A 15,551-nucleotide genomic window follows, 5' to 3' on the forward strand; every position below is an offset into this window, starting at 1 on the left:
GTCATCTTGTGGAAGTGGGACAAAACCAGGTCTGAAAGGTAATTCTCTGTTGCTCTAATAAATAGTGCAGAGCTCTGGCAGATTGCTCTGGTAGAGCAATGGGTTTAAAGGCTGTTGTCATCCAGGTGTCTGCATCTGAGGTTTTCTGAATCTCTGTGTCATTGTCTTTTTAAGAGAAATGGTATCAACAGGCTTTGTCCACCCCCCCTCCCTTTTTTTTTTTTTTTTTTACCTTGCTCTGCTGCCTTCATTGTTTTTTCTTTCTTTTTTTCAGGTGCTGCTGAAAAATAAAGATAAGGTTTAAGAAAGATTTCTAGTCATAATTGTTGCTTCAAAAGACAAAGCCTTTTTAAAATAATTAAATGCTTAGAGATTTCTTTGAAGCAAATGATTTCAAAGACTTGCAGCCATGAGATAGTGTTTTGTTTTTGTTTTCTGATATATAACCACATAATAAATATTGTTGACCTACATTAGGAAGGAAGTTAAGCAAATATGGAACCTTTTTTGTTTCAATAATTGTATAATAGTTTTTTTCTTGATCTCAAAAACAAATGAGGCTAAGTTGCAGTGCATAACTATGCAGAGAGAGGACCAGGCAAGCAGCGCTATGCTTTGCACAGTTATAACATGAGGGTTCCCCACATGAGTGGGGATTTCTGTTTGTACCAGCAGAAAGCTTCACTCTGCATCCCTGGTAAGCAAAATACTTCAATGTATTCTTAACTTTAAGGATCTATTTAGTCTCACTGAATGTGACAGACCACAATCAGTCTATCTACTACAGACACCCAATTTAGTCTCTGTGACCGTGACTTTTGAGTACAAGAGAGAAGAGCAATTCAGACCACAGAAGATGGAGAGAAGCAGTTGTAGCAACTCAAGCCAGGATGTCTCAATACATCCAAATTGCTATTCATAAGCTTTAGTTTACCCACTTCCTAAATTGATTTGTAGAGCTTGACAGACTAGAGAGGTTGCCAAAAGAGGTTGTGGAGTCTCCTTCTCTGGAGATCTTCAAAACCCGCTTGGATGCAGTCCTGTGCCACGTGCTCTGCGTGACCCTGCGTGTGCAAGATGGTTGAACTGGATGATCTCTAAAGGTCCCTTCCAAACTTAAGGATTCTATGATTCTAGCCTAAAAAGCCTAAAAAGAGGATGTGCAGGAAGGGAACCCTTTCAGATTTTACTGTTTTAAAGAACTTTCACAAATAGGGGTATCTTCTTCTAATTTCTGACAATTTGCATAGTAGGTGTGGGAATGTGGATCACTGAATGCATTTAAAACAGCATATATTTTTTCTCATCTAATTAAATTTTTCAGGGACAACTATCTTGAAAATATGTAAACATACCTGTCTAACTGTTTGACTGTAAATAGTACCACCAATGCTTTACTTCTGTAAAACCACACTTTTATAATCATTATGCCAAATGAAAATAGTTTCTTTTAATTTGAAAAGGTATTCCCTTGCAGTGTTTGAGACATAAAAATATAGCATTAAGAAAATATGCTTCACTGGCACTGCCTAATTTAAAAGAAGTGCAAAACGTAAGCAATCATCGTAAATGGCAGGAGCTAAACTGGACACTGAAAATCAGTTCAGATGACTGATATCTTGAGTAAAGAAATATCTTTGCAATTACAGAGCTATCAGCACACAGAATCTGCTCAGTTTGTTATTTCAGCTTGTCAACGAAGGATGCATTTTCAACACTGTCTATTGCATGGAACACAACACGAAACAGTGGCAGTAAATTAAAACCCACAAGGTGGGCCTGTGCCTGTGAGCAAGTTCAATGAAGATGGTAAAGTATTGCACTTCTGCACTTCAGTTTACCTCAGATACTTTGGTTTGCTGAAGGTCAAGTCTAAGACTAAAAGGATGACCAACTGGATCCACAGAAAAAAAAAAAGTATGTAAGTACTACCTTTCTATTCCAGCACCTAGCTTTGTATTGGTATCACTAAGAATATAGAAAGTCAAAGAGGAGCAAAATTCTTCAGTTCTTAATTATAGATCTCCATTACTAATATCCATGTCACTCAGACCTAGATCAACAAAGTTGTTTAATTCAACGTTATACTAGAGACCTGCATGCTTAAAGGTTTTATTTTGTTTTTCTTTCTAAAGAGCTCAAGATTTCCTCTCTTTCATTGAGTATTTTCAAAATTATTGCCACCATTTTCAGGTAACAGCCTGAAAGGTGTCTTCTTTGTAAAAAGTGGCTTGAATTGTAGGTGTGGTCTATTTGCCTAGTTTTTTATATGCATGACTTAAGTAACCAGGATGCAGTATTTCTCTCCACAGAGGAAAAGGGTCAGGGATGAAAAACAAACAAACAAACAAACAAAAAAACCTATCTGAATCTGGAAAGGAGAATTCTGCCTGAGATGTGCATATCCAGTAAATTATAGTTAAAAAATAAAGAAGTAAATGAAGTAGGTGGTTTGGACTGCCTTTACATTTCACGCTAGCTTTCAGCAAAATGACTGGTAACCTGACATAATGCAAATAAAATGCATGCTTTCTGAAATAATTGTTCTCCTGTTTTCATCATAAACTCTTTGAAAAACAAATGCAAAAGTGCTTAACAGATGTTGTTTTGTGCCAAAGTAGCCAGGAGAGCAATTTTCATCAGTCAAGTATTTCTGCGTTTTTAATAGTTGTAGTCTACAATCAACTTTGTTAAAATATATTTATCCCAAAAGAGGCAGCTTGCATGACTAGCATCCCTGCCAGAAATATGCATTCTAAAATGTCACTGTTTTTAAAGCTATTTTGAGATACGAGGTCAGTGCGAAGGAAAAGTGAAAGAAAACCCTCTAACTGGAGACAAGTAACATCTCACATTATCCACATATAAACCTTGAAGTCATAGACCTTCCTTGTGATGACATGACAAATATCATGTAATGATGAACCTCAGAAGTATCTATAATGCTTTAGGAACTTTTTGGTTATACAAATGTAAAAAAAAAAAAAATCCCAACTGTAAAGAATTTATTAAACTATATGTGAGAAATTGAGACAAAAGTTCCTATGAGCTTGATAATTCATCAGAAGTACAAGTTAGCATGAATGGCTCAAATATCCTTCATGTTAGATAACAATCTTTTTTAATTATCAAAGAATCACATCAAGAAGCTCCCCTGTTTTTATATCAAGTCTGCTTGTTTTCCATGAACATGTTTAACAAATTTTAAGATTTGCCAACAGCTACTGAGTGTTGGAAGCCAAACTGCACCCAAAGAGCTGCTAAGCCTAAAGGGATTAACAGCAGAAAAATGGAAATATGCAAATAAAGAGCAGTAATAAAAGAATGAATAAACACATAAAAAAGCAAGGGTCTTTTTTTTCAGATCTAATAAGAGGTGAGAGGTACAACTGCTAAAGACTACAAGAATTTGTCTGGCATTGGAAAATTTATATTTAGAAGGAAACAACAGTATTCCTTTGTGATTCTTATTAAGAGGCAAAAGGAGGAGCTATAATATTTTAGAACAAATAACCTCAAACTTCAAAATTAGCAGCATAAAGTTAATTTTCGACCTCTTTTCAATAAGCATTTTTGCAGAAATTAAGAATTCCAGGTATAACATTTGCTCTTTCTATTTAATGTGCATTGGTGACCAATTAAAACAAAGTTTTATTTTGTTTTACTCTCTCATATTTACTTAAATCTGTGAGAAGAATTTCAGTTTCACTATTAGGCTGATTCTGCAATAAAATTATGGTTAAGAGCAAGAGGAAGGTTTTCGGTCGCGACAGCTCTTTCACAGCAGAAATAGTGGAATGATTGTTGTTTGATATAATGGGAATTAATGATGTTTATATCTCTTCACTATGAAAAAAAACTATGATTTTTTTTTTCAATTGCTCCTTACTTCAGTGACTCGTAAGGTATTTTTATTTATTTATTTATTTATTTTAATCCTGCAGTTTGCTGGCATCACAATGCAGACAAATTGTATGTAGAAATGTTCATTTTTTATCAAAACATGAAATAATATTCAGCAGATTTTGGGGCCATTCACAGCAACAAAGCAAAGATGCGAAGGCTCTATTTATTCAAAAACCCTGCTACTTTTGCTATTTTTAGGCAGAACTTGTCAGATGATGTAAAGAAAGAAACTAAAGAAACAGAGAGAATATAACCAATGGAGATAATATTTCTTTGATGTATATGACATCACTTCTTAGAAGTGGCCATGTCTTAAGGAAGTGACTTATTCCTGGAGGGGCAAATATTTCAGTTTTGCTCAGACCATAATGGGTAATAGGCATGGCGGGAATGGGTTCAGAGATGTTGGGTTGTTGACATCAAATACATAGAGCAGCATTACAGAAGAAATTATTATATATCAAAAAGATTTGTTTAGCAGTTTCAAGCAAGAAAAAAAAGCTTTATTCATTCACCCGTAGTTGCAAACCACATTTATTTTCAGCTTTTTCTATCCAGAATTTGCTAAAAATGCAAAAGCTTAATTCAACATACTTTTTTCTCTTGGTTCCTGTGTTTTGCCTGGTAGGAGCATAAAGAGAACAAATATCTAAATTAGTCTGGTTTCTGCTTTACTTAATGCCATTAACTACAAAGCAAACATAGCATTATGAATTTAGTCCATGAAGCGGAAAAATTAAAAACATCCAATAAAAATAATACCACACTACCTTTCCTTTTCTTATGCGAATCATCAAGAGAGGGATTCTACAACCCTTCCTCATGCTGTATAATATCACTGTACTGCTTCTTTAGTCTAGAAGAAGTCTATCTTTGACTTGCAGCAGACAGCTTTGGAAACCATCATTCACAAGTCTAGGCATTCGATACAAGCAGTCTCATTTTTTTCAGTGAGAATATTTGCAAAGCAGGGTGATCTTCGATATAAATGAAATGGACCCAGGGTGAAGTGCTTTTGCAATTTGTAATATGAAATCCCATTTTCCATTTGTATCTAGGATATAGCTGCCCTCTACAAGGTGCATGAAGACAATTTGGAAGCAAAGACTTACAGTGTATATGCAAAAGTCAGACACTGATGTGAGTTAAACATATGCTTAGCTTGAAGCTAAGTCCTTAGGGTTTCTCACCACACCCAGCGCACGGTGTATTCAGGCAGGGTAGAAAGTGTGGAGAAATCTCAAGAGCTCAAGTATATTTTAGCCTCCCCCATCAGTTTACCTGTGAAATGGAGGTTAAAGCTATTTCATGTAAGCCTCCCTGTAAAACTCCTTATAGTCAATAAAAAAAAAACAGGTGTTCAGTCATGGTGGTTTTGCTCCAGCTAGACAGGGTTATTGGTCTCTGTGTCATATTCTTATAGAAGATTGATTGCTTCTCCTTTCTGCCTTTCCTGAAAGTCTTATGATTTGACTTAAGGTTAGAAACTGAATTCAATGAAGCTGGGGAATTGCAGTATGTTAGTTCCTGGACACTCCAGGGAAATGACATCTGCTCTTTAGAGGGTCTTTGAGGTACTATAAGGAAGAGCCTTTGTTATTTAAAAGGTCTACTTCCTTTTAAGTAAGTCATGCCTATCAGATTTTTGTCACAAACTGCTTTTACATTTATAAGAATCAATATCAGCATTCCTCCATTTCGATTTAAAAAGTAAGTAAAGATACCCACCTTTTGACTTCTGAGTTTCCACAGCTGCTGTAAAATAAGAGTCCAGGAAATAAAATTTACAAATGCACAAAGAAACCAAGATTGGTCCTGTCAGCACTTCTATTCATCAATTTGCTAGGTATCTACACAAATTAGGCTAGTAACTCATTCTCCCAGTTTTTATTCAAAGGAAAACAGTCAGACATATGTTGCTTATTTGGACAGTCTCATGGCAGATGACTAATTAACCTGTAGCTCAAAAGATGTGAAAAACAAGGTTAATAGGTAGGGTATATATGGAACTTCAGTGACTCCACTATTTTCATATAACGAGACTGACAGGAGGAGTGAAAAACAGATTTCAGAATGGACTTATATTAGGCTCGGTTGAAGGAAATGCAAAAGAAATCTCTTTTAGCAGTAATTTACCAATTAAAAACATCTTTTCAAATATGTTGAAAAACTATTCAAATATTGTAGAAGATTCTCAACTGTATTGCTTGAATACATTTTTTTTTCTCATTTTAGCTTATTATTCTTCACAATTGGATTAGCTAAATCTGAGTTATCTAAATCTTTAACATTTTTCTTTCCACATTATTCACACCTTCTTTCTGAAGGCCCATGACAGGTTTTTATGCCATATGAGACATTCATTTTCTATAGATTGACTCTCTATTGTAGATTTTTTTTTTCTCAGAATCTGTCTAGGAAAAAAGAGTCAATTGAAAAGAATGAGTCATCAAGCTTGGCTGTAAAAAAAAATTAAAATCTTTCTGTTCCCCCAGACTTGGATGATCTGGAGAAGCAGATTCCAGCCTGGACTAAGAAAAGTGCCTAGCTATAGCAGAAACACATGGCATAGGTGCTGCAAGTAGAAACAAACCAAACCAAAAGACTCCCCTGCAAGCTATGAATTTCCGATTTTGTATTTTTCTCTATCAGCTTACTGTAACCTTCAAACAGACTCCCTTTGAAAACATAAAACTTTCAAAAACTGAAATAAAAAATCTCATGGCTGATGTACTTCTTATTTATAGCTGATTATACCTCCATTCCAGGAGAAGGCCAAATGGGTACACAGCTGCTTCACAGCCATTCATTGCTCAGATAAGTTTGATTAAACTGGCAAATACCTCTTGCAAATCTCTGGCTTTCCTTTTCTTGTCGCTTTACTTAATCCTTTACTTAACTTAAAATCAAACCAGATAAATGAAATTGTAAACCTTACTGTTTTTCACAGATCTTACCAGCTACTTTTACTTCTTTCTTCGCTGTCTTGGCTATAAAAACAAACAAAGAAGAAAGCAAATATTTTCATATGGCATGAGTTAATTTCAGCATTTAATAGGACAGTTGAGGGGTTGGGAAAAAATGACAATATTCACCAGATTCCATCATTTTTTCTTTCTTGTGTGGTTCTGAAAAAGAAAAAAAAAAAAAGGTTCACATTTCTCTTCTTGAAATGCTTAGCTTTTCATTGTCCAGGATAGGTTATTTTGCTCTCATTGTCCTGGATAGCTTATTTTGCTATCCTGGACAATGATTGCCATGTTACTAGTGGTTGTTGGATGTGGACATTGACTTTAGACTCCCAGCTCAGGCATGCCCTCCAATGCTTTCCTGCATGCCAACAAGCCCTTGTAGTTACCATCAGCTACTTCTTTACTCCTGGTCACCCCAGGCAAGCAGATTAAATGCTAAAATTGGATGCTGAAGGGCAATTTACCTCATATAAGCAGGTGTTAGAAGGAAACTCTAGCAACAAATTTGCCATTTTCTTTAGGGTGGTCTAACTGCTGGCCTGTGAACAGCCATACGTGCCTCAGGTCATCCATAATACACTTGATGTCTTCTTTTTTTTCTTATTTTTGTTGTTGTTGTTGTTGTTTTTCCTTCAGAGGGCTTGGAGAATAACCAGAACCATGACTGGATCTTACAAAATTTTAACAGTAGTTTCTGTAACAGCTTTTTCCTTCCTGACATAAATTGCTTCCAAATCCCTTCAGAGGTAGGTGGGCACTCAAAGGAAAGAGAGTGTACTGAACGCATCTCTTGGGAACATGCTCCACCAACTGTGGTTAGCAGACATAACAGCAGAAAAAGAGAGAAGCTTTTGCTGTCAGCAAATGAAACAAGGCTTTCAAAAAGCACATATTAAAGTTCTGGTGAGGAGGTTTGCATCCACATAGAAGCATTCCCTAAATTAACGAGCATTTGAGCTGACCGATCATGAGATAATGCCAGTTTCTATTAAATATGCACATCTGTCTGAGCCTGTCAGTTACTGCTATCTAATAATTACAGATTCTCCATGCTTATTATAGGAGAGATTTTCATTAACTTTGCAGGAATACAGCTGAGGAATACTAACATTTTAACAGTTTCCACACTGGAATCATGATACAGAGTTCCATATTCTAAGTGATTTTTTGATGTTGCAGTACCACTAAAACTACCATGACGGAAAGTCACTCAGATAACCTGCACTGCACCCTAAGCTCCAAGTCCACATTCAGCATCAGCAATCCAAATGGCCCACTGAATTGAATCACTTCCCTGGTATATTCCGTACATCTTCACTAACATAATCTAGACTGCAAAGAGGATATGATATAGGATGCTATAGAGCAGCTGTGCTTAAGTTTGAGTTTTCCTTGAGTCAAATAATCTAGTAGAAATAAGATTGATCAAAAGAAAATGAAATAATTTGAGGATATTGATTTCACCAGTTGATCGTTAAACATATTAATGTGGATAATATTAATATTCAATATTAAATCATAATCAATATTGTCATTCCACACACTCTCATTCTCAGTAAGTTTAGAACAAGCAACACATGCAATTCTATCTATCTGAAATGAAATGAAATACTCGATTTTATTTTCTGATTTAAATCTATCTGAACAGCGAGTTAAGCAAAATGTAGTTTCTAGAATAGTTTTTTTGTTGTGGTGGTGTTTTTAAGTCCAGCAAAACAAAACTTTAGCTTTCAGTATTATTTTTTCACCAAAATACTGATGGAATATCATCACAAATTCATAAGTAGTCTCTTTCAGGCAAAATCTACATTTCAAAGAAATGAAAATAGCTGACTAAAATTATGCTTTATATGGTTATACAAAGCACATTTTTATGAATTTATTATGTAATATTACATCTATCTATATATATATGTAATACTAGTTACATATATAACTAAATATATATGTACCCCTGGTGCTTTATAGTCAAAAGGGAAGCTTAGCAGACAGAAGAGTACAGAATAGCTTGACTGACTCAGTGAGTCTAATCGCAACAACAGCTGCAGCTTTGGTTTTGTGTAGCCCAAGTGCTCTTCAGAGTATCCAATTTCATACAGATATTTTAGGACTCATTCTGTGAAATGAGAGTTTTGATTGGTTTTGTGAGGTTTTCTGTTTTGGTTTGGCTCATGACTGCTTCCTGGAAACTGAAGAAAATGTAATTATGACTTTAGTGATTCTGAGGAAATTATTTTTCCCTCTCATTCCAAGATCTGTCTGCTCTCATGAGGTTTGGGAACTGTATGACATTAACATCAGTCCTCGAGAATTTTTGCACATTCTGAAATTTTTGGTTTATCTAGCTTTAGTTCCCTGTTTCCAAAAATGTAACATTAAGAATGTTTTACAGAGTTCCTTTTATAACAGTTTTGAGAAACATATGCAAAAGACTAATTCAGTAACTAATAGAATTTGCCATCACAGTTTTCTGGGGACAATTGGACATGACTATGAAATTCCGGTGATTCTTTTTCTAATATTTTAGTGGAATGAACTGAAATCTTTTATTGCATCTGCCACAGATTTGGGGCAGATTCAGATCTAAATCTTTTTATTTTGAATTCTTTGTGTTTGATTTCTTTTTCAGAAATGAAAAGTAAATTGGACATAACAAAGGATATTGCCAGATATTGCCAAATGATAATTGTGTGTAGACACATTAATCGAATTAGGTACATTACATATTTGCCATGACATTGGTCTTTAGCTTTAAAGAGGATTTTATTTATTTATATGTTTTCTGCATGCTTGAGACTATACCATATATGTTTATCTGGGAAATAAACTTCTGATGACAATACATGGATTTTCTACAATGCATGGAATTGAGATTTGTTTTGATTTAAAATTTCATTATGTTTATAAGCTCTGACACTTTTCTCTTTTATGACTTTTCCATCCTATGAGATATATTACATGTCCATAAAAACACACAAATATATTTTTGGTTTCATTACTAGTGGCACACTCCTAAATGCCCCTTAAAACAGATCCCACACTTGGCCTCTTCAGTATTTACCCAAAGCCAGACCATTCGTTAATGTGAAAGCAGTGCAGAAGAGCATCTACGCTGGCATATTTCCTATGGTGCCCTTTAGATCTTTACTGCCAAGAAGGATATTCATAAGCCATGACCTTCCACTATCTGCCAGAAGAAATAAATTGATATTTCATTCTGATTTGTACATAACTATGTAAACACATGTATATGTGTGTGTGTGTGTGTGTGCTATTTCTGTTATTTCAGATAAAGCACTCATGCCTAGGAAGTCTCCAGAAAAAATAAAGATTATGTATGGAATCTCAGATTGGGTAAAAAATAAATAATGTATCATTTGAATTTGCCTTTCTTTTGTAAACATCACATCTTATAATGAAGGCCACTCGCACCAAGTAGCTGCAGAAAATTCTTCTGTACTGTTGTTTAATTTCTGCTGCAAGTATTTCAGTGAATATAGTTTTACATTCGCTAAAGCCTGATGTTATCAAATTCTGTGAAGTGTCTTGAATACTGAAATCCTTGGAGAGGGGAAAGTTAGGCTGGTCTTACAGCCCTGTAATCTTGGTTTTATAGCTGTAATCTTGGTTTTATAGGCTATGTGCCTGTTGTTTTCCCTCTCACACCTTCATAATGTACTGGTAAATTAAAAGCGAATAAGAGAGGATGGTAAAGCTCTCCAAGATATCCTTTCACTATAAGTATTATGAACATAAGCATCCAGATACAGAAAAGATCCCTTTAGTCTCTCCTGTTGAAGGAGAAGGTTGCAGTGTGAGTTCTGTCATGCTATTACACCTGAGATCATCCATAGGAGTATGGCATCCAACTAGATTTTCCTAGTTCTCTGGCGCCTGAGACTGAGAAACTCAGCAGGTTTTATTTGCCTGCTGTTGTCTAATCAACAGGATTTATATCAGGAAACTCATTGCCACATCCATCACCACCATACTCATCAATTTATAAAAATATCAAGCTGGCCAAGTATATTTCTTTATGTAATAAGAACAGGCTAAGGAAGTCTCTAAATTGGTGAGATCATACCAAATACACACCTGCTCTTTTATAAATGAGCATTTGGAGGGATGGGAAAGTAAGCTTAGTTTGAGAGGTTTTCATGAAGAAAAGGAGCAGGCAGACTGAGAAGACAGTTCTGTCAATATTTTTGTATCAGAAATCGCCTGCTATGCTGGGAAATACTTGGGAAAAACAGTCTGAAAGAAAAGGGAAAAGGGGGAAGGGGAGGGAAGGGAAATACTCGGGAAGGGAAGGGAAGGGAAGGGAAGGGAAGGGAAGGGAGAAAATCTCCCTGTTTGGAGAAAATTCTCATTTCAAAAACATTGAAGTATATGGTTTTACCACTTGCTCTCACTCTAAAATTACATCACTGATATGTTCAAGCACGCGATAAATTCAAGATGTAGTATTATCATGTGTGCTATAGAAAACTTTACTTTTACATCTACCATTTATTAATCCACTCTTGCTCCTCTGAAAGTCAAGTGCCTTTTTCAGAATGGCTCCAGTGAGCAAGCTGAGGCTCATTTATAGCCTTTCTACCACAACAAACATGGTATCACTTCCAAAATATGGATTCCTAGGAAGTTAATCACCTACAAACTATATGTTACCTACAAACTATATTTTGGATTCAGCAAAGCTTAAGCATGTGCTTAAATGCTTTGCTGACTCAAGGCAGATTTGAATACATGATAAGTGCTTTGTTGAAATTGGGCCTAAATCTTGCCAAAAGTGCCTCTAATCAGGAAACAATTTTAGGGCTATTAAAGATTGCCAACGGTGGAACAACTCCCCATAAAATATCTTAAAGAGTGAACACTTTAAAAATCTTTTTAATTGTAATTTCTATTTAAAAGCATTTAAATTTGACTCTGTTTTACTCTCTTCATTGTTACTTTCATGCTTTAAGGAATGAAGTCTTTTTTTTTTTTTGGTAGTTAACTTGCTCCCCCTGCCTTGCTCTTGAGGTAACATCATTTTACTGTTAGTAATGCAATAGTATTGCTTTATTGCATTAGGCAGACTAGCAGACTAGACCATGACATTTAAAAATATCTGATAATAACTGAAAAAAACAAGGCTATAGTTTTAGTACAGTTGTCTTCAAACAGTCAACTATGGTGTGAAAGGAAGCATAGGAAATTATTTTAATACTATATGACACTGCAATTGTGTGTCTTATGTAAGGAAGGCATAAATGCAGTCATAGTGTGCCAGGCTAAGGGAGAGGGTATTTCAAGATCCCAGCAAAAACAGAAAAAAATATCCTGAATTGTAGGTCATTTACTTGAGAAGTTTTTTTTAAAAGGAGAATAAAAACAAATTTCGGAGTAGAAAACTTAGTGTGAGATAAGCTATTTCATGCTCCATTTAAATAAGTGCCATGTGTAAAGAATAGAAGGTTGTAAAGTAAAACCTCTAATATTGAAAAATTCTTTTCCTTTGAGTGCATGCATTTTGACATTAGCCAAAGACTAGTTCTTCCTTTCCCACTCAGAGTTAAGTAATGATGTAGTTGATATAATCCAGAAGGCACTTTATGATTTTTTCCTCTGCAGTACTTCCTCAGCTCTAAAATAGTGGTCAAAAAGTTAGGATGGAATGACTTGTGTAATATATCTACCTACAACTGATAGATTCCTGTAGATATAAAGGGAAGGTTGAGCATAAGCTGGCTGCTGTAAACACAGCTAAAATGCACTCCTGGCAGACAGGAGCAGAGTCAGCTACCAGACTCGAGAAGTAGGAACTCATTGGGACAAACAGCTGTAGAGAGTGGACCCAGCTTCTCCTGTCTTCTGCAGGCTGATGGGGCCTGCAAATCAGATTATCTCCTGAGCAAAGACACTCAAACCTTTAAAACCAGAAACTGAGTAAGACTTAAATACTTAAATACCCAAAGATTTAAGGTGATAGTGAGGAAGAAGACTGATAGGGAATCAGCATGTTAACCAGGATGGGAAAGTAAGCCTCTGCAATTCCAAAGGACAGCAGCATGATCCTGAAACTAAACCCAAAGACTCTGAGTAAAAACAGGTAAGGTTTTATTATTTTGTTTACCACTGCATATTCCCTGTGCTACCTGAGTGAAGATTTATTTTGTTCAGGAATCAAATGAAAAGACTATCCATATGCATATAATATGCTACCTTCATCATTTGTCCCTGAAGAGTGAAACTGCAAACCTCAAACATAAATTCTGAGGATGGCTGTACTTACATTACAAGAAAGTTTGCAAAGGTTAGCATCAAGGACGGGAAAACTGAACATGAGATCCTAGCAATGAAAATGAATTGCTAGGAAACACCTGTACATTAGGGATGCTAACCAGGGGCAGAAGTTTGGCTGCTCGCAGAGGGAAACTTCTGGGCACGTGGCACAGTCAGATCGGGACAAACATCGGTTGTTCCAATATGATTGTAAACTTTTCAATAAATATGCTGAATCTTACCTTTTGCACTGCTCAAATGATTTTAGCAACCTTTGAACTTAATTCTTTGAATTTATTTTTTTGCTACAGACAATCACTAAAAGCTAACTTTTAGCAAAACTTTTCCTCCATTTGAAAGCCTATCTGTTGTCCTGCCATCTTTGCCTGTTTATGTTATTTCTTCCCTTTATTCAGTGAATAGAACTGTTTCAAAGTATGGCAAGTATAAAATGCCTGCCCTTTCCTGTTGTTATATTTGCTGTTGGTGGCTTGAGATCTACGAATTCATTTGTTAAATAAAATGCTATGGCCAGTAGGATGTCTAACAACAGTCACTTTGATGGTGCACAGGTATTCAGGCAAGTCAATCCTAATGATTCCTGCAGAAAATCCGGTATCTTCCTGAACACATTGAAAGTGCTTATTTTATATTTCTCAAAGTAAGATAGTGTTCCAAACGGAGACTTTTTTCTTCATTTTTGGTTGATGCTGTTAACAGGATAGAAAAGAGCTCCTAATTTCTTTTTTTGCTGTAAAGAAACTAAATGCATACCTCGCTAAGCACATATCTTTTTTTTTTCTGTGTCTCTGTAGTGGACAGTTTTTCCTGCATTATGTGGAACATTTGGAACCTCTTAAACTGATCTCTGGTCAGAATTTTCAGAATAACTTGTTCCTAGTAATCTGTACCTACATTAAGAACTAATTTTCTACAAAACGTTGTTCTTTCTTTCTATTTCTCTCCAATACTGGAAAAGGTGGAGGCATAATAAAGGAATAATAACTCTAGCCCAATTGACAGTGTCAATTTGAGAGATGGGATGAAACTTTGACAATTTAAAATTGGCTCTTCCTCCATCATACTTATTTTAATCATTTGGGTCTAAAGTAAATGTCCCTAGTATTCAGAGGAAATTAGTGCTCACAAAGACTTTATACTAGGAATCCAAAGGGAATAATAAGATTTTTTATTTTTATTTTTTATGGACAGGAAGATATGAAAAAAAAGGCATTAAAGATCAGTAATTAAGAAATACAGAATCTGTTAAACATGCTGTAAAATTAAATTAAAAAATGCAAGACCATTCCAGGGAAATTCTGAGCTGCAATTAAGATGTAATTTTTACAGCGCTAAAAAGACTTGGATCTGATTTTTAATTCAGGCTAATCACCAGGGTAAAGCACTTTCATTAGTGCTGAAAGAAGGTGCAAATATATTGTATAATGTCAGGTTCTTTCAGGAAGAGAACTCACAGACAAGTTGTTCCCAACCATGATCCTGACTACAGAAAAATGGCAGTGTTATGCAGGACCCTGTGTCTAAGCAGCTTCTCTATGAATGCCACAAAATATGTTGCAGGGGAGCTCAATCACCTTCGCTCTTAGTTTAGTTGCAAAAATTCTTAATATTGTTGTATTCTATACCAGCTAACACCTTTCCGACAGGTTTTGAGTACATTTCTGCAACTAGCATTGGCTAGGAACCATTACCAAACAGTGATAACTGCAGGGTTAGATATGCAGCGGGCTCTGGGCATGTTTCCAAGTGAGGCTGAGGCGGGACAGGAGTGAGTGTAGATGATTCCCTTGCAGCTGGGGATCTCAGTTCCCCGGCGGTGGGATAGAGCACATGCTCAGCACCACATACCCCATCGCACTGAGAAACCCCAGAGCTTCTGTTCCCCAAAGCACGATCTAGCTACAGTGTGTGTTGCACTCGCAGTAAAATGGTGTGAGGGAATTCTGTGCCCTTTCATCAATGAAAAAGGATTTCAGTCCTCCAGTGAGATGTAAATGCAAACAAGAAGAAGATTAAGGGAACCACTTTCAGAATTTTATTAATCTTTAGAGTGAGATTAGGGCTTTGAGGGACAAAGTCTTTGGCTGCAATACTCTGGCCTGGGAAGTCCCATTCTCTCTCTCTGTCCCATTCTCTCTCTCTCTCTGCTCTTACTTGCTGCTATTTGCTTCTTACTTGCTGCTATTTGCTGACTCTTCAGTTTTACTGATACATTTGTTTACATCATCACAAATGAAAGTGATAAGAAAATTATTTAGCTTTGAACTAACTTTGACAACACTGCCATTTTATCGGTGTGTTTATGCCTGTGCTGATAGAAAGATAGATAGACAGACAGACAGATAGAGAAAGAGGCAGTTAGATTTTCTGTGCCATGATGAT

At 35.9% G+C, this 15,551-nt stretch overlaps 1 protein-coding gene across 1 annotated transcript in view; it reads right to left on the minus strand.

The window, feature by feature from the left end:
* The window catches only part of TRDN (triadin), a 270,244-nt gene that overhangs the window by 69,263 nt on the left and 185,430 nt on the right, over positions 1-15,551 (minus strand). The window contains exons 18-22 of the mRNA XM_088521987.1: positions 7,002-7,034; positions 6,864-6,896; positions 5,635-5,661; positions 4,501-4,527; positions 233-280 (exon numbers count right to left, since the gene is read on the minus strand). Of these exons, the coding sequence (XP_088378113.1) occupies positions 233-280; positions 4,501-4,527; positions 5,635-5,661; positions 6,864-6,896; positions 7,002-7,034 (168 nt within the window). The remainder of the gene's footprint in view (positions 1-232; positions 281-4,500; positions 4,528-5,634; positions 5,662-6,863; positions 6,897-7,001; positions 7,035-15,551) is intronic.

This window comes from Tinamus guttatus, unplaced genomic scaffold (genome assembly GCF_059628265.1).
Source record: "Tinamus guttatus ecotype Peru unplaced genomic scaffold, ASM5962826v1 Tinamus_guttatus_pri_ptg000141l, whole genome shotgun sequence".
Taxonomy (NCBI): Eukaryota; Metazoa; Chordata; class Aves; order Tinamiformes; family Tinamidae; genus Tinamus; species Tinamus guttatus.